General features: G+C 33.3%; 1 protein-coding gene across 1 annotated transcript in view; it reads left to right on the plus strand.

The window, feature by feature from the left end:
* The window catches only part of LOC111543020 (protein CIP2A), a 39,160-nt gene extending 17,305 nt beyond the window's left edge, over positions 1 to 21,855 (plus strand). The window contains exons 9-21 of the mRNA XM_023212763.3: positions 2,700 to 2,918; positions 3,983 to 4,142; positions 5,680 to 5,821; positions 6,866 to 6,965; positions 9,096 to 9,214; positions 11,576 to 11,771; positions 12,403 to 12,477; positions 12,564 to 12,674; positions 15,024 to 15,220; positions 17,905 to 18,018; positions 18,651 to 18,733; positions 20,024 to 20,163; positions 21,080 to 21,855. Of these exons, the coding sequence (XP_023068531.1) occupies positions 2,700 to 2,918; positions 3,983 to 4,142; positions 5,680 to 5,821; positions 6,866 to 6,965; positions 9,096 to 9,214; positions 11,576 to 11,771; positions 12,403 to 12,477; positions 12,564 to 12,674; positions 15,024 to 15,220; positions 17,905 to 18,018; positions 18,651 to 18,733; positions 20,024 to 20,163; positions 21,080 to 21,250 (1,827 nt within the window). The 3' untranslated portion in view covers positions 21,251 to 21,855. The remainder of the gene's footprint in view (positions 1 to 2,699; positions 2,919 to 3,982; positions 4,143 to 5,679; positions 5,822 to 6,865; positions 6,966 to 9,095; positions 9,215 to 11,575; positions 11,772 to 12,402; positions 12,478 to 12,563; positions 12,675 to 15,023; positions 15,221 to 17,904; positions 18,019 to 18,650; positions 18,734 to 20,023; positions 20,164 to 21,079) is intronic.
* The last annotated feature ends 1,756 nt before the right edge of the window (positions 21,856 to 23,611 follow it).

Here is a 23,611-nt window from a genome sequence, read left to right on the forward strand (position 1 = left end):
GTTTTAGAAGAAACACCTAAAAAAGTATCTTCATGGCCTTGGGGTAGACAATGATTTTCTTAAACGGCAAACAAAAGTACTAACTATGCAGTAGAAAAGTCGATAAGTTGGGCTACATTAAAATTAAGTTTCTATTCATGAAGAGACCACTAATAAAAGAATGAAAAGTCAAAGAACGGGAATAGATAACTACAATGCATATATCTAACAAAGGGCTTTTATCCAAAATATATTATTTTTCTATGTTGTATATATATATCAGAAAAAACACAGAGCCCAACAGATACTTGAGCAAAAAAGTTGAATTGGTCAATAAACATGAAGTGATTGTACCACTTTATCAATCTTCAGGGAAATGCAGATTTAAACGGTAGTATGATACCATCTGACACCCACCAGTTGATCAAAATGAAAAATAAGGAAAATAGCAAACATACCATACCTCTCATTTAGTACTCATGGTACAACCAATTATGAAAACTGGTATCTATTAATACTGGACATATGTATAAACTATTACCCAGAAATCTCACTTACAGGTATTTATCACAAAGAACTGTATACATGTGTACAAAATGTAGTACTGCTCCTGATAGCTAACAATGATAACCCAAATGCCATCAACAGGGGAATATGTTCATTTCGGGAAAGTCATCTAACTCTGCACTAGTAATTAGTTTTTTTACTTTTATATGTGTACATTAAAAGAAAACTAGTGTACATGGAAAGCTATCTGCTTGTATGTTTATAACAGACATCTGGTAAGATACACAAACAATTGGTAACATTACTTGCCTACAGGTTTGTCTTTTGAACCAGGTGAATGTATTGCCTATTCAAAAATAAATATACATTATGTAATGACGTTTTAGTCAGTGACAGACAAAGAGTTCTTGTTGTCTATGACATTATGGCCATTCTAGCATGGTGGTGCAATGCATTACATGTGTTTGTGGTGATGCTGGTGTAAACAAACCTACTGAACTGCCAGCTGTATAAAAGTATAGCACATATTAAGATTGTGTACAGTACATAATATTTTGATAAGGGTGCTACCACTTATTCTTTGTTATTTTAGAGTGTGTTTCTACTTATAAAAAGTTAACTGTAAAACAGCCAGGCAGGTCTTTCAGGAGGTATTCCCGAAGAAGGTATTGTTGTTATTAGAGATGACAACTCCCTATGTGTTATTGCCCCTGAAGACCTTCCAGTGGGACAATATGTGGAGGTGGAAGTGGTATTAATTACCCTGGCCCTGTGTAGACCTGGGCTGATGTATGTGTTTGTGTCTTTGTTTTTAACAAAAAAAGTTTCAAAAGAAAAAACCAACATTTTAAAAATAGAAAAACAACTGGTAGAATACAGATGTAAATAAAGTATTTTTATATAACTGTACAGTGTGTTTCTCTTACTACAAAAGAGTCAAAAACTTTATAAATGAACATGTTTATAAAGTTAAAAAGTTATGGTAAGCTAAAGTTAATTTATTAGAGAAATTTTTTAAAATAGTGTAACTTAAGCATACAGTCTTTATGAAGTCTACAGCAATATACAGTAATGTGCTAGGCCTTTACGTTCACTCAGTCATTAACTCACCCAGAGCAACTTCCAGTCCTGCAAGTGTCCTATATGGGTGTACCGTTTTTAATTTTTTATACCGTATTTTTCTATGTTTAGATACACAAGTACTTACAATTGTGTTATAGTTGCCTGCAGTATTTAGTACAGTAATATTCTGTACAGGTTTGTAGCCCCTGGGCAATAAAGGGACGTAGTAGACTCTACCGTCTAGGTTTGTGTAAGTACACTCATGATGTTTACACAACAAAATTAATGATGCATTAAGCAACATATGCATCACTAAGTGACACATGACTGTGCTACATACAGTTTATATTTATTAAAGATTATCATTTGTTACAGTAAATGCTATTGGACTGGATTCTCTTAAATTCAGATGCTATCAAGTTGATTAAAACACAAATCCCAATTATATATCATTTGTAAGAAACAGACTTTTAAAAAGTTGGAAATAAGTAGAGAGGCAAGGAGATCTTAAGAAAAAATTTTTTTTTTAGTGATAGGTTGGTAGGTAGTATGTGAAATGAGGTGGAATTTATCTTAACATCTAATAAACAGGTTGATGGTGGATGTTATGGTATAAGGGCCAGTTTATAAAGTAGAGGAAAAATGGGGTACAGTAGGAGAGCTAAGGATCATAATGCCAACAGTATGCAAACAGTGTGGAAATAACCATCCTGAAGGTTTTATATTCTGTCCTGCAGTATCCTTTATAGCAGTTATTGAATTTTAGGATTATAACAAGTATTGTTAATTCTAATTTTATTTTTTAGGGTTTTTTTGGTCATTTATAAACAAAACAGGTTTGTGTTTAAAAATAATTTAAGTACTATGGAAGGAGTGGGAGGAGTTTAAAATTAGTTGAAGTTGACCTTTCCTCTGAGGTTCTCACAGTCCTGCTTATCAGGAGTAACCACCATTAATAAGTTTATTTTGTAACCTTCTGGAATCTATTTGAAACATAATATTCGAAACATAATATTGAAAGAAAAAACCTTTAAGTTTTGTTTTAGAATATTTTCTTTAAAATATGTAGCATTTTCAGCTTCATCATACACTTGCTTTGTATATTAAAGTCCAATGAAATTGATATTTAATGAAGACTTTATATTGCACAGGTTTTAGAATTACTTCTTGCCTTCTGTTCAGTGACTCAGCTGCGCCATGTGCTCACTCAAATGATGTTTGAACAGTCTCCACCTGGCAGCGCCACTCTGGGAAGCCATACTAAATGTTTAGAACCTACTGTGGCTTTACTGCGCTGGTTAAGCCAGCCTTTGGACGGATCAGAAAACTGTTCTGTTTTAGCATTGGAGTTGTTCAAGGAAATATTTGAGGTAATAGGATGACTGACAGATTGACTTTTCTACTTTTGTGACTCTCAATTAACAATTTGTCTTCAAAAACATGCTTAGTAAACTTCCAGTTCATACACTTGAGGAAAACATCTCAATTACTAACAGTCATACTAGACACACTAAGTTTTTTTCTACCAGTCATATATATTCGTGTTTTCTTTTTTTTTCACTGAATAGTTTGTATATATATAGTGCTCATTTCAGTGTAATAAGTAAAGATATTAAAAAGATATATAATTTGTTGCATGACTACTTGGAATAGTTACATTGTCTCTCCATTGCAATAGATGCGGTTGCATGGATTATTATTACTATTTATTAGGCCATTGAGTGGATAATAGAGGCATATTGGTTTCAGTCAGTGAAATGGAGTACAGCATGCCAGATAATGTGCTAGGCACTTAAGACACAGACAAAACTCCACATTCTGGTAGATCTTACTATCTGGGCAATTTAGTATTCTCTGCTATTCTCTGTGTTTATAAATCCATTCTGTCTAACCCAATATCTCCTGAAAGTATTTCCCTTCGCATAACTGGATCTTATATACAAATATGTGTATGAAGTGATTAAATATGTTCATTAAGAGTTATGCACAAAATTTTCTATTTTATCTTGGTCTTGATTATTTAACAATCAGTTTTAACATTTAAAAAGCCCTTTGAGGATCTTGATGGAAATTATTTGTGGTTATAAACTATTAAGAGCAGTGTCTATTATTTAATTATTATAATTTTAGCAGATTCAAGATATTTGTTTTCAGTAAATACTTTTAGTTTAGAATAATTTTTAAATCACAAAGTCTGTTTAAGAAAGTCTTATTTGTAAAACCTTACTGTCTAATTTGAGAAAAAAACCATAACCCTCAAAACTGAATAAAAGTATAAATTTTAAATAAAAATTTATTCACAGAAGACTTAAGTCAATGGCATATTGAAGGAAATATAAAAAATTTAAAGAGAGTATTAAAGTTCAATGATGACTATTTCTGTATTGTATATTCCATTTTTGTTTTTAATCATTTGTGATGGATAATTCTCCAGGATGTCATAGATGCTGCTAACTGTTCCTCGGCTGATCGTTTTGTCACCCTTCTGCTGCCTACAATCCTTGATCAACTTCAGTTCACAGAACAAAATCTGGATGAGGCTTTAATAAGAAAAAAATGTGAAAGGATTGCCAAGGCCATTGAAGTTTTGTTAAATATCCTTTACTGTTATCAACATGAAAACTATATAACTAACCATTCTTTTTTTTCTAGTATTGCATTCACTGCATTTTGTCTTTATTTGTAATTTGTCACTTTATGCTATTTATCTAGAATTATTGAACTAAAATTTGAACTGTAGAAAAAATTCTCAATGAGTCTGAAGAAGATCCATGATTTTTTTTTCCTTATTTTTCTATGTGAAACTTTTAAGCTAAGGTACATTTTTTAAAATGCTGTTGAAGCTTTATTTTAACATTTATATCACAATTTGACATTTGGTGGTAAATTTTAAAATAACTATTCTGTTACTCCTTGTTACTGTTTTCTGCCTAATGCTAATTATTTCCCCTGGACGATTAGTAGTGCCATTTTTTTGGTGATGTGTATTTGTGGATAAAGAAATACTGATAGAGTTGTCATGATTTTAGCTCAGTTGTTTTACCTTATGTTTTCAAAATAAAGCCTTCATAATTGTTTTAATAATAGTTATAAGAAAAGACAAGTATATCAACACAAATTCATTCATTTAAAAAGAAACCTTGAACAATTAGTTTCACTGCTTAACTTCTATATACTGATTTTCTAAGTCTTCCTTGTGTTTACTTTTTCATAGACCAACTAATTCTGAGTTGCTAAGAAGTCCAAGTCCCAATTTTAAAATATTTCATTAATACTTTTTTACTATGAGTAGAGAGCCACTGTATCTCAACCAGATCTCTTAAATGTATCTAGTCAGGTTTCCTTGTATCTCAGCGCAACAAGAATATGTTCTACTCTGTCCTAGAGCAAACTCAACCTTGTTTAATACCCTCTTCTAAGGTACTGCTCCTTAATTTTCTTCCTTTAAAGCCGTGATTCTCAACCCTGATTTCCTACCTAAAATCACCTGGAGAACATGTAAAAAAAAAAAAAAAAAAAAAAAGAAAATCGATGCAGAACCTTACTTCAAGAGATTCTGATTTAAGTGGAGTGATGTGAAACCCTGAAATCATTAGGTGGTGTGTGTTTGCATGTTGGCTTGTTTGTGATTGTTTAAACTACCCAGGTAATTCTAACATGCAGCCAAAGTTGAGAACCACTGCAGTAGGGATACATGATTGTTTGACCTTAGAGATATTTGTAATTATTAAAGTGGGACCTTCTCATTGAATTAGACCACAACTTGGTCCTTTTTAAATAGCTGCTATTTACATTAATTTATAATATACAAATATGACAAAACAACTTCCCCTTATTCAATAAATATTTATTGAACTGTTGAGATTCTTGCTAACAAAAAAACACATCCAATGGAGAGATATCCTCGCTATTTTAACCATTGAGTCAGAAACTTTTGATGCCAGTCCATCTCTTAACACTTACTACTCATTTAAATTGTGTGAGTTTCAATTTCCTTGTCTGTCATTGAGCTAATTTAACAATAATTATACTGGACAACAGTGATGATATAATTTGTGTGAAATCATCCTGAATGTTACCTTTTACACATAAAGTGAGAATTTTTTTGTTGTATGTCTTAACAAAACTTACCTCTCTGTGGAGATGATACACTAAAAATGCACATTGCAAAAATCCTGACAACTGTCAAGTGTACCACTCTTATAGAACAACAGTTTACATATGGCAAGATTGACCTGGGGTTTGGAACAAAGGTTGCAGATTCAGAATTATGGTGAGTATATGAACTCTAATGACAAAATGACAAGGCAGTAAAAGATCAAAAGATGTGGTGATTCTCATCCTTTTGGAGGACCATCCTTTGGTTATAACTTAAGGTATAATAGATTAACAAACATTTTCATAATGAATATTTTGTAAATTCATTCAATTTGTAGATTGTGTGCTTTTTGAAGAAATGTTAAATTTGTTGTTTTTTATTGTTTAGGTTTGTTTTGTCTTGTTTTAACTTACTGTAATTATCTAAGGGTTCTGAACATTTCTGGAGCTCCTTTTTGACATTGCCTCAGTAATTAACTATAATTTTACTTTTTTAAATGAAAAGCATGAAAAAACAGAAGGGTCGTTTTATTACAAGGAAATCAGTCACTGCTGAAGGTTTTTTAATAACAGTCAATTCTCCTTCCTTAGCAGGTCAGGAATTATGGTTAAAGGTGGATTTTTCACTGATGGTAATAAGATATTATTTTATACCCCCCATGAATTAAGTCCATCTAATAAATCTTTATTGAGGACCTACTAAGTGCTAGACACTATGATTTGTTTCTGTTTCCACAAATATCACAATTGTCACTAATTGTGTACCTTTAGAGTAAGAATTATCTATTTTTATATTTGTATACTCCTTTGAGGTACAAAACTCAGAACATGACCTAGTATAATTCATTCATTACATATTAGATATTCTATATTGCCTAAGGTTACCGTCTATTGTTGATACTCTAGTGACAAAGCTAAGAATTAAATGGACTGTATTTCAAAACTACTACTTACTTGAAACAGAAAGTTGAAGCATGTTGGTAGTAAAAGAAACACTGTCTAAACTAAGGCTATTAATGCCAGTTTGCTCTCTTTGGGTCTTGAGTTATAAGAATGTTGATTGCTTTGAGATTTTTACTTCTCAATAGATACAGGACTTTATCATCTTGAATTTTAAAAACAAAAGTGTTGGATTTTTCATTTTCTTTAGAATTTTGGACAGAAACAAGCTCTTAGAAATTTTTCAATTATCTAATTTAAATGTGACTTATCTTTAAAGCAAACTTGCTGCTGATGTAATTTTGAAAACTCTTGATTTGATTAACAAACTTAAACCTTTGGTTCCTGGTATGGAAGTAAGCTTCTACAAAATCCTTCAGGTGAGTTTAAATTCCTCAAACATTAAAGTTTATTCATACAAAAATGGTCCTAATATAAGTTTCTGTTTTAATGTTCTTAATCTTTAGAAGATAACTCTCTGAATTGGCAATGAGAAGAAAGTTTAAAGTTGTTGTCTTAAGCAGTTATAATAGTCTCACTGCACAGTTATTTTATATACTTTCACAGGAATTGAACATACGTGCTCATGACACTAATGTAGAGAATGTTCACAATAGTGCTGCTTCCTCAGCCTTTTCCTTTCTTGTGTTGTACATTTCTTCATTTGTTTCTGTTGGCGTTGGAGGAAGAGTGGTATTTGTTTTAGGGTTTTTGTTTTTGGTTAGGGTTGATGTAGGGTATTAAGGGGATAGGGAGACAGCTGGAAGAAAAGGACTTGATTGTGATAATTAGAAGGGCTGTGCAGAAAATAGCTAAGTCACGAATTTCAATGATAATAGTAGCTGAATAAGATCTCTAGATGTTATCAAAAGACAAAGTACAACAAATTTAGTTCAAAGTTCTAACTGACTTTTATTTGTGATTCTAGAATTTGGCAATCTCATTCTATAGAACAGAATGAATCATTCCCCTGGGCTAAGCAGAGAAAGTTGACTTTGTAGACCCGAAAAAGGCTGAAGAAAGCACAAATAGGGAACTGAAAGCAGATTGGTCATTTCAAAGTTACTTTTCTTATAGAGTTATAATAAACGAGGGGTCCTTATTACACTGACTCAGGTTGACTGAAATCTCCTGGTTTTTGGGAAAACTGGCCCATTTCAAAGTGCAGTTTGATTACATGGCACTCATCCAAGTGACTCCTTTCTGGTTTGGTCTGGTCTGCTAAAGCATAGTGTAGGAGACTAGTCCAAAACATTGGCCTCTTAAAAACTTTGTGTAATAGCATCTACCTTGATATCTACAACACCTACCTTTACAACAGATGTTTAACAAAAATGTGTGAATTAAGTTACTATAGTAGCTTAACAGAGATGGCTCTAGTGACTGTGTAGACAGTGTAGAAGCCAAAACTGAAACCTTAGGCAGGGACCACTAGTATGTTTTGAGAACATGTTTAAGGGACTGAGTTCAAATGTTGACTCTACTAGTTCTTAGTACAGACTTGAGTAAGTTATTTCACCTCTCTCAACTTCAATTTCCTCGACTACGAACTGGAAATAATGAGGCTTACCATTGAGTGTTTTGGAGATAAAGCTCTGCTCTTACCACAGTTCTATGACATTGGATTATGCTCAAGTACCTACAAGGTACTCAACATTTTAATTATGAGGGATTTATATTTTAACATTTTCTTCACTAATATCTCAATGTATTTTTTAAAGGAGTCAAACTGATGTTTTGTCCATTATTTAAGATATGTTTTTCATAATACAGGTTGAGCATCCCTAATTTGAAAATCTGAAATGCTCCAAAAAACAAAATGTTTTAAGTACCAAAATGAGGCTCAAAGGTGATACTCAAAGGAAATGCTCACTGAAGCATTTTGGATTTTTGAATTAGGGATGCCCAACCAGTAAGTATATATAAATATTCTAAAATCTGAAAAAAATCAGAAATTTGAAACACTTCTGGTCGCAGACGTTTTAGATATATGTTGATGATTTGGGACTTACAATACTAATGTAAAATATTTACTGACATGAATGATTGAAGTAAGTATTTTTTTTGTTCTTTAAATTTAAATGTTCTAATTTAATTTGAATTTTGCTTTTTATTTTATGGCCTTAATTTGGAAGTGATTGGCCATTTTTTTCTTTTAAATGATAGCTTGGAAAAAACATTAATTCTACACATCAGTCAGTTGTGGGTTTTTTAATCCATGAAAATATTTAAGTTATAATTTTTATAGGCACATTTGAAAGCATTCAAAACCTTTGCCAGGTTTTTTTTAAACTAGTGTTCATATCGATTACATGGCAGTGTAAATAGCTTTAACAAGGTATAATATATTCAAACTATATTATAATATAGACTGTAATATATTCAAACATTAGAAACATTTTAGAATTTGCCTAGAATTAAGATTTAGATATATTTACTCACCTCATATCTAAAAGAGTGACATTGTTTATTCTTTCTGCTGCTTCTTTTTTGGTGTCTGATTTATTTAGGACCCACGTTTGATTACTCCTTTGGCTTTTGCTTTAACGTCAGATAATAGAGAACAAGTACAGTCTGGACTGAGAATATTATTGGAAGCTGCTCCACTGCCGGATTTTCCTGCTTTAGTGTGAGTTGTAATCATTTGCATTGTTACCTCTTGTGGTGTTGGAACACCCTGCTATGTTTCTTTAGTCCTCAGTATAGATAAACAAGCAAATTAGTGAATTGAAGACTTCATTGTAATAGTAATTTTTCAAATGATTTCTAAAAATGTTTGATTCTTATAAATGAGAAGTTCAGATGTATGCTCACTCAGGGAAAAGCTAGATCCAGGCAGTTAAATGTTCTTCAGGTACCATCCCTCTATGTCTCTAGCCACTTCTTTTTGATGATAACTTCTGGGCACTCTAAGCTTACATCCTCCCAGTTTAGTTCCTCCATAGAAAGAGCTTTTCCTTCCCGACTGTTTAAGGAACATCAATGAGAACGATGTGGACTAAAAGTTACTTGGGATAGGAGAATAGGAGAGTTCCTAAAGAAGAACATCTGAGCGTTTATCAGAAAGTGGAAAAATGACTACCAGGCAAAATTTTCTACTATACTTGTTAATTTCAAGCAATAAGAGTATTTACAATTATGTTGGAAAAAAATTCAGGTTTCAGATCTCTCTGAACTAAATGTCTTTTAGGAATCTGGTTTAAAAACTTTTTTAAAGTCATTTATACATACAAATTTGTAAAAATGATTTGAATAATTTGAAGCAGTTGATAAACAGGTAAGATATTCCCTATATACCGGGGTCAGCAAACTGGCCAGTGGGCAGGCACCTGTTTTTGTAAATAGTTTTATTGGAATATGGCCACACCCACTCATTTTTATACTCTGTCTATGTTGCTTTCACTCTATAAAAGCAGAATTGAGTAATTTTAACAGAGACCAAGTAGGCCCTTGAGTCTAAAATACTTACTGTTGACCTATAAGAAAAAGTGTGCTGGTCCATGCTATATGCTATTCACTGATTTAGCAATTCCACTTTTCAGAATTAGCAATTTAGGTCATCATACCTTAAGAGTTAAAGTATGGGATGTAAGACCTAGAGAACATGTAACCAAAATTCCCTTAATTTTATAATAAATTTTTATAACAGCAACAACAAAAATACATAGGAAGCTTTTCAAGTTACAAGTTAAAAGTGGTCTGTAAAGCTGCTCTATTTTGTGATGGCCTACTTGCATAAACTGGTAATCTGACATGAAACAAAACCTCAAAAGCTTCAAAGGGGAAATTTGCAGCCTTACTGAACATGGGAATCTTATCCTCTGCCTCTGTATGTGAGGCCTTCCCACCATTTTCACTGTGTCTTGGCATTCCCTATCCTATTTGTGTTGTATATAACTTTCTCTTTGAGCATTATCTCAGGTGTCCATTTTATGCTTACTATTTAGTGCCCTTATTTGACATTATCTTGGGCAGTTTAATAAGCTGAATGTATATTATAGATGCATTGGTAGGTAGGAGTTTTTTTGTGTGTATTTACTTGTTTGTTTTCAAGACAGGGTCTCACTTTATCACCCAGCCTGGGGTGCAGTGGTGTGATCATGACTTACTGCAGCTTCGATCTCTGGGACTCAAGTGATACTCCCTACTTAACCCCCTGAGTAGCTGGGACCACAGGTGTGTGCCACCACACCTGCCTAATATATTTATTTTTTGTAGAGGTAGGGTCTCACCATGTTGCCCAGGCTTGTCTTGAACTCTTGGACTCAAGTGATCCTCCCAAAGTGCTGGGATTATAGGTATGAGCCACCATGCCCAGCCTATGGTAAATTAGACTGAGTGCCTGCCATCATGCAGTTTGTACTTTAGTTAAGAGATAAGTGAAAAAAATATTTTTTTCACTTCACTATGGAGAGGATGGGTGGTTAATAACAGTATTATATAGGGCATTAATGAATGCCTCTCTGGAGAGGTGAATTTGAACTAAGACCTGATGATAAGAAGGAGCCAGCCCTATGTAGATGTGGTAGAAAGCGCGTTCCAGGTAAAGGAACAGCTCATATGAAGGCCTGGGGTAGGAGAAAGAGAGGATTTTAAAGGGGTAGAATGGAAGTCAGGTTGGTGAAAAGTATGTACTGAGTGAGAAAGGTAAAGGACTAAGGATGTAAAGGCCAGGTGATATCCCTCATGATAAGAACGTTATTCTGACCAGTACCAATAACTTTGTACTTATTACAGATAATCCACACTCATAAACTAGTCTTACAATGCCTCCAAACCAGAAGTGAAGCTGTCATTATAAAGGGTTAGCAACAGAAAAGTAGATGCTCTGGAAAATTTGGAATATTTCTGAAGACTTCATTTCATCATGGTCTGAAGACATCTATTCAAAAAAAAGACCCATTCTTAAAGATTCCCTAATTCTACACTAAGTCTGCCTTTTTTTTCTATTTTCATATATTTTTTTTTACTTTCTTTGACTCCCATTCAGACTTGGAGAAAGTATAGCAGCAAATAATGCCTATAGACAACAGGAAACAGAACATATACCCAGAAAAATGCCCTGGCAATCATCAAATCACAGTTTTCCTACATCAGTAAAGTGTTTAACTCCTCCTCATTTGAAAGATGGTGTTCCTGGATTGAATATTGAAGAATTAATAGAGAAACTTCAGTCTGGAATGGTGGTGAGTGAAAAATAGCAATTATAACCTGGTACATATTAGCTACATGTCAGCCCCTATTATAACGTGTATCTAAACACTGTTAGGTACAGATTTCACTATTGAAAACTTATTTTTTGATGTAAAAAATAACAATATTCTGGAAAATTTGGAAATGAAGAAAAATCAGTCAGAATTTCAACATTTTGCTGCGTGCGGTGGCTTACACCTGTAATCCCAGCATTTTGGGAGGCCGAGGTGGGCAGATTGCCTGAGCTGAGGAGTTCAATTCCAGCCTGGGCAATATGGCGAAACCTCGTCTCTATTAAAAATACAAAAAATTAGCAGGGCGTGGTGGCGCATGCCTGTTGTCTCAGCTACTCGGCAGGCTAAGGCAGGAGAATCACTTGAACCTGGGAGGCAGAGGTTGCAGTGAGCCACAATCACACCACTTCACTCCAACCTCGGTGACAGTGAGACCCGTCTCAAAAAAGAAAAGGGAAATATTTGTGACCTATCTGATGTAGCATTTGTTTTTATTTTGTTACTCATCATTAAGTTTTAATGATTTAGTTTTGAAGTAGGCATTTTGTCATTGTGTCAAAATATTTTATTAAAATTTTCCGATTTTTTTTTTTACTCTCTTAAAATGTAGGTAAAGGATCAGATTTGTGATGTGAGAATATCTGACATAATGGATGTATATGAAATGAAACTATCCACATTAGCTGTGAGTATAAGCTTATTTTAACGATGTATAATACGCTTTAATAGATGTATTGCTAAAATGAAAATTAATGATATGTTTTCTTGTAGTCCAAAGAAAGCAGGCTACAAGATCTTTTGGAAACAAAAGCTCTAGCCCTTGCACAGGCTGATAGACTGATTGCTCAGCATCGCTGTCAAAGAACTCAAGCTGAAACAGAGGTTTGTAGAATATAAAGACACATCTGATTTCTAGAAAATTAAAAAAATGAAGTAAAACATGCAAAATATTAGTTATGTATTTATTACTCTAATTGAAGTAAATTCTCCTTAGCATTTGACATGCCTACTTCCTTCTTCCTGAAATTCTTTCCTCTAATTTTGGTTACATCATTATCTGATTTTTTTTCCTATCTAGTATTATTTTCCTATATTATTTATGTTGTACCTTTAAGTGTTGGGGACTCTGAAGATTTTGTTCTAAACTTTTATCCTTCAGTTTTGTGTTCTATGGTTTCAGTGGTTACCAAAATAGTAATGTTCCTAATTTTGTATGTCAAGCACAGATCATTTTCCTGAGCACTAGGTGCGTATGTTGCTCCATTTAAATATACAGCAAATACCACAAACTCAACATAACCAATAATGAACTAATCGCCCTTTCCTTTTTAGAATTATTCTTATGTATTCCCTCTGCTGTTTTTAGTGTTCTACAAATAAGAACCCTGGAAATCACACAGTTTTTACCTCCTATAATTATTCACCAAGTCCAGTTGATTTTACCTTCTAAATATTACTCTTTTCTGCCGTATCTCTGTTTCTACCACTATTTTTATAGGCTGAATCCTTTTCATTTTTTGTATGAATCATAGCAGAGCAATTAGTCTTCCTACCTGTAGTCTTCTACCCTCTTCTCAGCTGCTGTACAGCCAGTCATCTTTCCTTGGTTCTACCCCTTCACCTGGCCTCTCCCCCAGGGATCTCTAAGGCAGTAAAATGATCCTGTCCCTCCTGTGCTGAGTATCTTTCACAGTAGCTGCTATTGCTTTCAGAATATCATTAAAATTCTTTAGTTTGGCATATAAGGAATCTAACTATGTAGTCCTCAATCCACATCTTTCATTTCTGCGCGTTCTTTGCAGTCAACCATGTTAGGCTACTTTTTTTTTTCTGGAACTTGACATATTCTGGTATTTCCTCGACTTTCCTTGACTTACCATGTCTGGAACACCTTTTCCTCTCTTCTGCCTAACTCATAATCCTTCAGATTTCAGTTAAAATACCCCCATTACCCAGAAGCCTCAGGTCTCCTTCCCACACATATGTTTGACGATCCTTCCTCTGTGTATCAAACCTATAGCTTATCTCTCAATAGCATTTTTCAAACCATGTGGAAATTCTTTTATCCCACCACTCATGGTATCAAAGACTGCTTCTATAGCTCCAGGCCCAAGCATAGCACTTGGCACGTTATAGATACTCAGTGAATTTGGCATTGTACTATGTACATATATAATGTATACCTTAAGAGTGAACTTACTGCAGCAATATGAAATTACCAGCAGATACAAATGGAATCTATACAACTTGATATTATTTATAATGAATGAATTATAATAAAGTGTTCCTGGCTTTTGATAGGTGCATCAAAATGAGTGACTAGTAAAATGCCTCTTAAGTATTTTCAGAATAATGGTATTCTTTTTTTTTCCCCGTATTTATTTCTTTTTCTCTTATTTTAACATGGTTTCATTTGTCTTAACTGGTATGTTGAATTTGTCACAAATTACAAGAAAGAACATTAGTGATATTAAAATAATTTTTCCCTCTCGTATAGCACATTCTTACATTATCTGTCTGTTGGACATGTCTTGTATTTTATTAAAGAGTTTAGTATTTTATCCATGTTACTGGAAAAGTTTCTTATAAAAATAGTACTAAATAACTGGATATAGCTTCTTTACAAAGTCATAAAAACAGAGAAGGGCTTAGGGTTTTGTTTAGCATTCTAAAATAAAGTCCAAAGGGCTGGAGGGAACCGAGTTTTTTTATTCTAGTGACTTTTCTGCTTTTTTAGTGTTTCATATCACATAATAAATACATGCAGGTTGTGGTATAGGTTACATTCCTTGATTATACTAGCTTAATTTTAAGTGTTTGATTAAGCATCTGTGATGTCGTTAAGATTTTGTTCTTAATTCTCACCTGAAATGAGAATGCTGATGGTGTGCACACTTAGCAGTTTAGTGTTAATGGCTACCTCTGAGGACCATACCTTTTTAATTGAATACTGTATGTAGTACTACCTTCATGTTGATGCAGTTGTATCCATTTCCATTAATTTGATCATAGTGAGATTGTTTTTATCAGATAATGTATTAAATAAAAAATCTTAACAGTATCCAACTTATTAGAAGTAAAGTCTTAAGTATATACGACTAACACAGCTTTGCATGACCCAATAGATACCAGCTTATTAGTTACTGAGTAAACTTTTAAATTCTAGGTATGTGTTGAACATATGATATAGATGATGGAAAAGTCTAAGTTCTTTTTTTTTTGTTTTTTAAGGCACGGACACTTGCTAGTATGTTGAGAGAAGTTGAGAAAAAAAATGAAGAGCTTAGTGTGTTGCTGAAGGCACAGCAAGTTGAATCAGAAAGAGCCCAGAGTGATATTGAGCATCTCTTTCAACATAATAGGAAGTTAGAGTCTGTGGCTGAAGAGCATGAAATACTGACAAAATCCTACATGGAACTTCTTCAGAGGTAAATAAAGTAAAATCTTCTGTGTAAGGTTAGAATCTAGAATGAACAAACAGCATTTTTTTTCTGAGACCTGAAAATCCTTTTGTAAGCAGTAAGTAATTAGCAAGAAACTTAAGTCATTATGAAATGAAGTGTTGCTTCCTCAAACTCAATATCAATGTTGGAAACAAAATACAGGTCTTTCCAGTTGACTTTTATATATTCATACAGTCAGCAGTCATTTGGGAGATAAGCTCCACAAGGACAAGTTTGTCTGTTTTGATCACTGATAAATCCCTAGGGCCTGCAGGAGTGCTTGCTGCATAGTTAGGCACTTCATTAATAATTTTTAAATAAACTTAGTTGTCAAATTAGTATTAGGTTGAATGGTCATTTCTGCAGATTAAAAGTAGTTGAATATTGGCAATTTCATATCATTCAGCCTAACAGAATGGAAATCTAGGTGTGTTTAACTCATCTCTTAATGTCATTGATTATAGTTTACTTACATGTGTGATTATATCTGTAGAATAAGTTTGCATAGGTGAATTGCTAAGTTAAAGGGTATGTATATTTAATATTTTGATAGATATTTTTAAATTTTCCTCCAAAATGTGATACAGATTGAATATCCTTTTTGAGCACAATGGTAGCACTCAAAAAGTTTAATATTTTGGAGTACTTTTGATTTTAGACTGATTTTGAATTTTCAAATTAGTGTTGCTCAGCCTGTACCAATTTGTGTGCCTACTAACAAAGTGTGATTGGTTTTCCCTCTTTATCTTTTTATGCCAATTGTAAAACTTCTGAATTACAGGGAAGACCAGGAACAATTATGTATTTTCTACCAACCAATAAAAGTAAAAGCACTCTGGGGGAACTTGTTTATTACTTTTTATTTTAAGATTGTTCTATGCTGTTAATACAGAGATACAGAAAGTTTTAGCTTGGCATGGTACATATGCTTATTTGCCCATCAATAATAATGAAGGGTGAGAAATGAATAGTATCTAGAAAATGATGACAAAGTAATTTTTTAACAGGATATTTTCCCCAACAACTTTTTACAAAGTCTGATTGTTTGAGGCACCACTGATAAGGTGTGGTATTAGCAATAAGCCAGGTTGAGAACTTTAGCAGTGAAGAAAATATGTTATAGAACTGAAATGGGGTACGTTTGCTCAATACAGTAGAACCAGGTATCTGCACCAAGGTTTGCAGTGATAGAACAAAAGGCTTTTATTGCAGGGTGCCAAGCAGGGAGGATCAGGCAGCCAAATGCTCAAATCTTGACCCCCCCAGTAGCTTGCAAGCAAGGATTTTTAAAGACAGGAGTAAATTTCAGGAAAGTGGAAGTTACAGGCAAAAATCATAAATCAAAAAAAGTTACACATTGGTTTAAGTTTAAAGGAGAGGATATTGTGGAGCAGGGGCTTACACGTAATGGGTAGACCCAAAGATTTTTCGATTTGCAGTTGGTTAAGGAAGAGCAGCTTTGTTTAAAAATTTAGGGTCAGTAGAAAAATGTGAACTAGCTAGGGAGAGTGACTTTGTTCAAGACCCTGAGAAAGAAACTTAGAACAAAGAACAGTGGTTAAAATTCAGCCTTAATTTCCCCCTTATCTGAGGTCTACTTGTCAATGGATCTGGTCAGTGGGGTTCCTCAGTGAGGGCCCGGGTCTCTGACATACAACTCAGGGACATGTGTTAAGTTGTTTTCTTCAAGTTCTGTAAAGAATCAAGTCTCTCTGGTACTCTTAAGTTTGTTAACTATTGATTTAGGCTACTATTACCTTCCTGTTTAACAAGTTACTTATTTACTTCTAGGACTAGCTAGGTCCCTGGAATTTCCCTTGAATGAACTCAGGATTTTCCTTTATTTTCCAGCTTGAGGTCCTCAGACCTCTAAAAAAGGGGGTCCCTGCTATGCCTCACATAGAGAACCTAAGAGATAGGCAGGGTCCAAGAAAAATACGTGTTTTCTAAGACCTGCTTATGTTTCAGCTAGTGATTTAGGGGCCAGAAGGTGAAATTCCTTGAATGGACAAATGGATAACATGTAAATGAAGCTGGCTGGGGAAAAAGTCATTTGTAATGGTCAGGACTGTCTACAGGTACTCAGACTCAGATTGTTGAAATTTCTGTATGGATTAGATACAAAAACTGCTAGCCAAATTTGGCTACTGGTTTTTTGTTTGTTTGTTTTGGTTTGGTTTTTGGGTTGCTTTTTTAAAATCTTTGTACTTAGTGAAATAAAAAGGACATTTTATGCTTATGGTAGTTGAGTATCAAAGTATCACTTTAGAAAGGATTTTTTTCTGTGTTTACTTTGCAGATAAAATAAATAGGACTATTAGATGCAGAATTTTAAAGAGACAAATGTAGAACCCTAAACTTATTTATAGCAAATTATGTAATGCAATATCATGTGTAAAATAAGGCTTTATGTCCATAAATATGAGATTAATGCCCCACACATTTCTATCTCATAGTAATTTTTACTACATCTGTCAACCAAAACATGTATTTACTGCCTTTTAGAGTTGATCAAATTCTGTTTATGTCCTGCTTGTTCATAACATTCCTTCTCTTCTAGCATATGCAATTTGGTTAGAAGAGATAGTAAAGAAAACACTATTGAGTTTCTTTTCTCCTTCATATGTTTTCCTCCATAATGATGCCAACTCATTTTCTTGTCTTTTCAGAAATGAAAGTACTGAAAAGAAGAATAAAGATTTACAGATCACATGTGATTCTCTGAATAAACACATTGAGACAGTGAAAAAGTTGAATGAGTCACTCAAGGAACAAAATGAAAAGTAAAACCTCTAGTTCTGTATTCTGAATATATGGGATTTTTCAAAACCAAAATGGTTCTCTTTATATAGAACATTGTTTTTTATTGATAAAATTAATAGAATTGTCACTTATTTTAGATATAAGATATATATTTGGTGGAATTTACAGGCAATTGCTGTTCTTAGAAATTTTGTTTGAAATGCTGAGCGTGATGGCTCACGCCTGTAATCCCAGCACTTTGGGAGGCTGAGGTGGGTGAAGAGTTTGAGACCAGCCTGGCCAACATGGTGAAACTCTGTCTCTACTGAAAATACAAAAATTAGCTGGGTGTTGTGTTGGGTGCCTGTAATCTCAGCTACCCAGGAGGCTGAGGCAGGAGAATCACTTGAACCTGGGAGGCAGAGGTTGCAGTGAGCACAAGATCATGCCACTATACTCCAGCCTGGGTGACAAAGCGAGACCTTACTTTTTTTTTTTTTTTTTTTTTTGTATTTTTAGTAGAGATGGGTTTTCACCATGTTAGCCAGGATGGTCTCGATCTCCTGACCTTGTGATCTGCCCACCTTGGCCTCCCAAAGTGCTTGTTTGGGGAAAAAAGTTACAAATGGCATATGGTTCATTAATGTTTTATTCCATTTTTTTATAACTTCAGAAGTATTGCCCAATTAATAGAGAAAGAAGAACAGAGAAAAGAAGTACAGAATCAGCTAGTAGACAGAGAACATAAGCTAGCAAGTAAGTGGCTTCTTATTTAATACATTGTCTATTTTTAATGTATTTGTTTTGGAAGCATGAGTGGTTTTGCTTGCTTTTTTATTTTCTACTTCCCTTATTGTTTTAAACCTTAAATCACATTTGAAATGGCTTCCCTTTTCTTGACATAATGTTTCACAAAAGCAGTTCAGTTTGATCAAGCTGAAAAAGCAGTACATTTTTTAAATTTAGGAACTATAAGAAATTGGCCAGGCACAGAGTCTCACTTCTGTAATCCCAGCACTTTGGAAGACGGAGATGGGTAGACTTCTTGAGCTCAGGAGTTTGAGACCAGCCTGAGCAACATGGTGAAACCCCATGTCTACAAAAAATACAAAAATCTAGCCAGGTGTGGTAGTGTGCACCTGTAGTTCCAGCTACTCATGAGGCTAAAGTGAGTTGGAGAATCACTTGAACCTGGGATATCAAAGCTGCAGTGAGCTGTGTTCATGCCACTCCACTCCAACCTGGGTGACAAAGCAGGACTGTCTCAAAGAAAAAAAAAGAAAGAGATGATTGCCCATTTAATTTAATTTAGTTTCTTTATAATTTCAACTTTTAGAATCAAGGGGCATGTGTGCAGGTCTATTACATTGGGTATATTGCATGACACGGAGGTTTGGGATATGGATCTCATCACCCAGGTAGTGAGCATAGTACCAAATAGGTAGCAATAGGTAATTTTCGACCCCCTGCCAACTCTAGTCTGCAATATATATTAGTTCCATATTTATGTCTATGTGTACTCAATGTTTAGTTCCCACTTAGAAGTGAAAACTTGGAGTATTTGGTTTCCTGTTCCTTCATTAAATGATTTAGGATTATGGATTGCCCTTTTCAAAATAAAAAAAAGTTTAAGGAACATAACAGCAGGTGGCAGTATTAGGTAACTTTTAGTTACTAGCTTCTTAATGGTTTATTTGAAATGATCCAGAAAAACATTTTTGTTCTCACTTGCTTCAGAGTGCAGGCACCTACCTATATAATTTTTCATAGTTGTAGCTTTCCCTTTTCTAACCCTTACACTCTGAGGATTGTCCTTCTCCTATATAGCATGTTATATTTAGAACAGAGGATGGAAGAAAGACATGGAGATTTGGTATATTCTATGGAATACTGTCATAAGGTATTTTCTATAGAATACTGTTATAAAAAAGAAGTTTCTCTTCATTGTTCTAATTATTTTTCTTTTGCTCTTATAGTAGCTACTAAACCATTTCAGAGTAGTCAGTGTAAGACCTCTGAGTATATACTTGACTTTTTTTTTCTAAGATTTGCATCAGAAAACAAAAGTACAAGAAGAAAAGATTAAAACCTTACAAAAGGAAAGGGAAGATAAGGAAGAAACCATTGCTATCCTTAGAAAAGAATTAAGCAGAACAGAACAGATAAGAAAAGAGCTGAGCATTAAGGTAAGAATCTGTTCCATTTCTCATTTGCAGTAAAATGAAAAAGTCTGTTGTGAAAAGGGTAAATATGGATAAATGAATGTACTGTTTCTTCAGCAAATTTTTTAGAAGATATTAGGATCTCAAAGCAGCTTGAGTATCATTTGTTACGAGGTTTTCATAATATATTTTCTAAAATAGTTAAGCAGTTATTAAACAGATACTTTGTGTCAGCACTTACTATTTTCAAGTGTGCAAAGAATGAAAGGGGTTACCAGTACTTGATGTCATACATAGGTAGCTGTATAATTTTCACTGTAAGAAATATTATATAATATGTTAATATTAATAAATATTTTCAACTTACAACTGAAGAAACTGAGTCTGAGGTTACTTACTAAAGTCACACAGCTAATACGTGAATCAACAGATATATATTCTGAATCTGAGTCCAGGGTTCTTTCTATATTACCTTGGTTGCATAGTTTGAGTGGTAGCTATGAATTGTACTTTCTGGCCTGTTTACTACCAGAAAGATGAGAACAGACTAGGATTGAAAGACTGATCTACCACTACTACTGAGTAATAGAAGAGGCATAAAATTTAGTATCACATTTACAGTTTTTCTGGTTCTGCTTTAATGTGATTATCTTATTAGTAATTTTAATATGTAGTGTGTAGTATTTTCTGCAAAATTTCAGCTGCTGGCATTGACTTAAGACAAGATGAAAGTGTTCTCAATTTGTATTATATTGTTTAATGATTTTTTGTTTTAAACCACCATATAATTGAATTAACTGAAGTATAATATTTATAGTATTTCTTGAAATGGTGGTTGTACAAATAAAAAATAAAAGCATCTTAAAGTATATGTATAGAGAAAACATTAAAGTTATTTTTCTTCTCAATTATTCCTCCTCCCCCAACCCCAATTCCTTAGGCTTCCTCCCTAGAGGTTCAAAAGGCACAATTAGAAGGGCGTTTGGAAGAGAAAGAGTCCTTGGTGAAACTTCAGCAAGAGGAATTGAACAAACACTCCCACATGATAGCAATGATCCACAGTTTAAGTGGTGGAAAAATAAATCCAGAAACTGTGAATCTCAGTATATAGACATTATGGCATTTTGGAATTTGTAATCTAATGATATTTTTGATGTATTTATCTATTGGAGGGGGTGGGTAGGGGAGTTAATTTGTGACTTCACAACAATAAGTTACCTAATTTAGTAAAGACCCTGATCTGATGTATGTCTTTTATTTGATAGTTTGAATAGAAATTTAAATTTTTAAGTTTTACTTTTTGTTTCTGGCTTTTATTGCTTAAGGCTTTCTTTGGTTCTTACATTAGAAAATCATTTTTAACTTTCATTATCATTTTTCTAAGGTTCTTTCCTTTTTCTTAGTTGCTTTCTATTCTGTATTGCCTGTCTTATTTATTGTCATTTGTGATTATTTAGATCTTAAGACCAAACTTTCTTGATATAACAATCCTAAAGATTACAAAATAAAAATATAAAGGGAGTGAAAGTAAAAAGTAAAGTTAAAAGAGAGAAGGTATGATAATGCTAGAGAAGTTTTTCTCTGAAGAAGCAGAGAAGAGAATATTAGTGAATTTAAAATAATTTTTATTACTGCATTTGAAATGCGGTAACGTGTGGCATAATTTCTAAATTTGAAAAAAATGCAATGGTAATAAAATGTATGAAAATTAGAAAACTGTTATTGTGTTAAACTATTACATTTAAATGATTACATTTAACACAATAGCTGTCTCATAAAAAATTAATAACTTGTAGAATTTTTTTGTGAGGTATATTTAGTGGTTTTTTTTCTCTTTTTTCAAATGTTGCATAGTGGTCCAGATCATCTATAATTAATTATAAGTTTCTTATGATTTACATAAGGGTAATTTGGATTCTACTCTTGCTGCATTTTCAGAAAAATATTATTTACTATTAATTCTGATATGAATTGTATTTAATGTGTTGTCTTAAATAGTTTTTAATTGGTTCATTTAACTTTAAAGCATAGGTTAAATACCTTTATGGTTTTTTTTAAATACAAGGGTCCTTCTGTACTTTTCATTTGAATCATATGCTCTAACTACTGTGTAAGAAAAGTTTTTACATCAATATTTTGATTGATTTTATTGCTATGCCATTACAGTCATTAATTTTAGTTGGTGTTTGCTTCACCATATCTCTCTTTGATTTAAGTAAATTTAGATTTGTGCAGTTCAGGAAATTTTTTAAAAAGTATTATGCAGAGTAAAACATTTTAAATTACTATTTGTTCTATAGAGGAGGTGCATTCTGTTTCTCTTTTGAAATTGCATGCCTTTTCAATCAAATACGAAAAAGTTTAAGTGGATAGATAAGACTGCAGAATAAAAGGTTCTATAAAATAAAAGGGACAAAACGTTAAAGAAATAAATGAACGAATGAACCAAAAACTCTAGGGAAAATCAATCTATCTTTACAATTCAGACATCTTGAGACAGTCTAGCCTACTGCTGCCCTATACAATTTTCTGTGATGGCAATGTTCTGTGATGTCCGATACCATAGCCAGTGGCTACAAGTGGCCATTGAGCGCTTGAAATGTGGCCTGTGCAACTGAAAAAGCTAAATTTTTAATTTTATTAAATTTAATTTTGATAACCATCCTATTAGATAATACAGATCTATCCCATTCTCACAAGTGTGTGTTTAAAGAACTCAGTTTGCCTTTTCTTAAAGATCTATATAATTACCCCATATATTGTAGCCATTTTTAATGTAATTTTAACCTGTTTATTTCTAATCTTCTCTCCCTAAAGAGGAAAGTCCATACTGCAGCTTTGAAAGTGAGTACTAATCATCACCCTTCATCTCTTTCTGTCTCTTGTAACACCTTTCATATTGTTTCTGTTGTTTTTCTGAGTGCCTTTACTATGTCACTTACTTTTGTTTTCTTGTTGGACTATGTACCTCATTTAAAAAGTGAAAGTGTGTTTAAATATTTTTATCTAAAAAAAAAATTTAATCAAATTTGAACCACCACCATAGTCAGGGTTTTGTATGTGTGTATGCATGTCCATTTCCTGATGGAAAAAACAAAACTTAGGAAGTACATTATTATATTAGGATTACTCACATCCTCTTAAAATTTTGCTGGGGAGAGTTTGTCTCCAAAGTATACATTAACACAGTTTCTTTTACTATTTACACTTGCCACTTGAACAGATAGACACATCTCATAAAATTTGGTTGGTTGAAGTTTATATTAAATTGTTTATTAATTTAATGTCAGGACAAAAGGAAAATAATGAAACTGTATGCTGTGCTTAGGAAATTATCAGGTCAGTGTCCCTTTAGGTCTATTTACTTATTAGGACTAGTTATTTAAGAATAAAAAGAGATTCTTTCATGAGTTAGGACTGTCACTTAAATGAAAATATGTTTAATTTCTACTTCTACTTGTGGTCATTCATT

Source organism: Piliocolobus tephrosceles, unplaced genomic scaffold (assembly GCF_002776525.5).
Source record: "Piliocolobus tephrosceles isolate RC106 unplaced genomic scaffold, ASM277652v3 unscaffolded_19, whole genome shotgun sequence".
Taxonomy (NCBI): Eukaryota; Metazoa; Chordata; class Mammalia; order Primates; family Cercopithecidae; genus Piliocolobus; species Piliocolobus tephrosceles.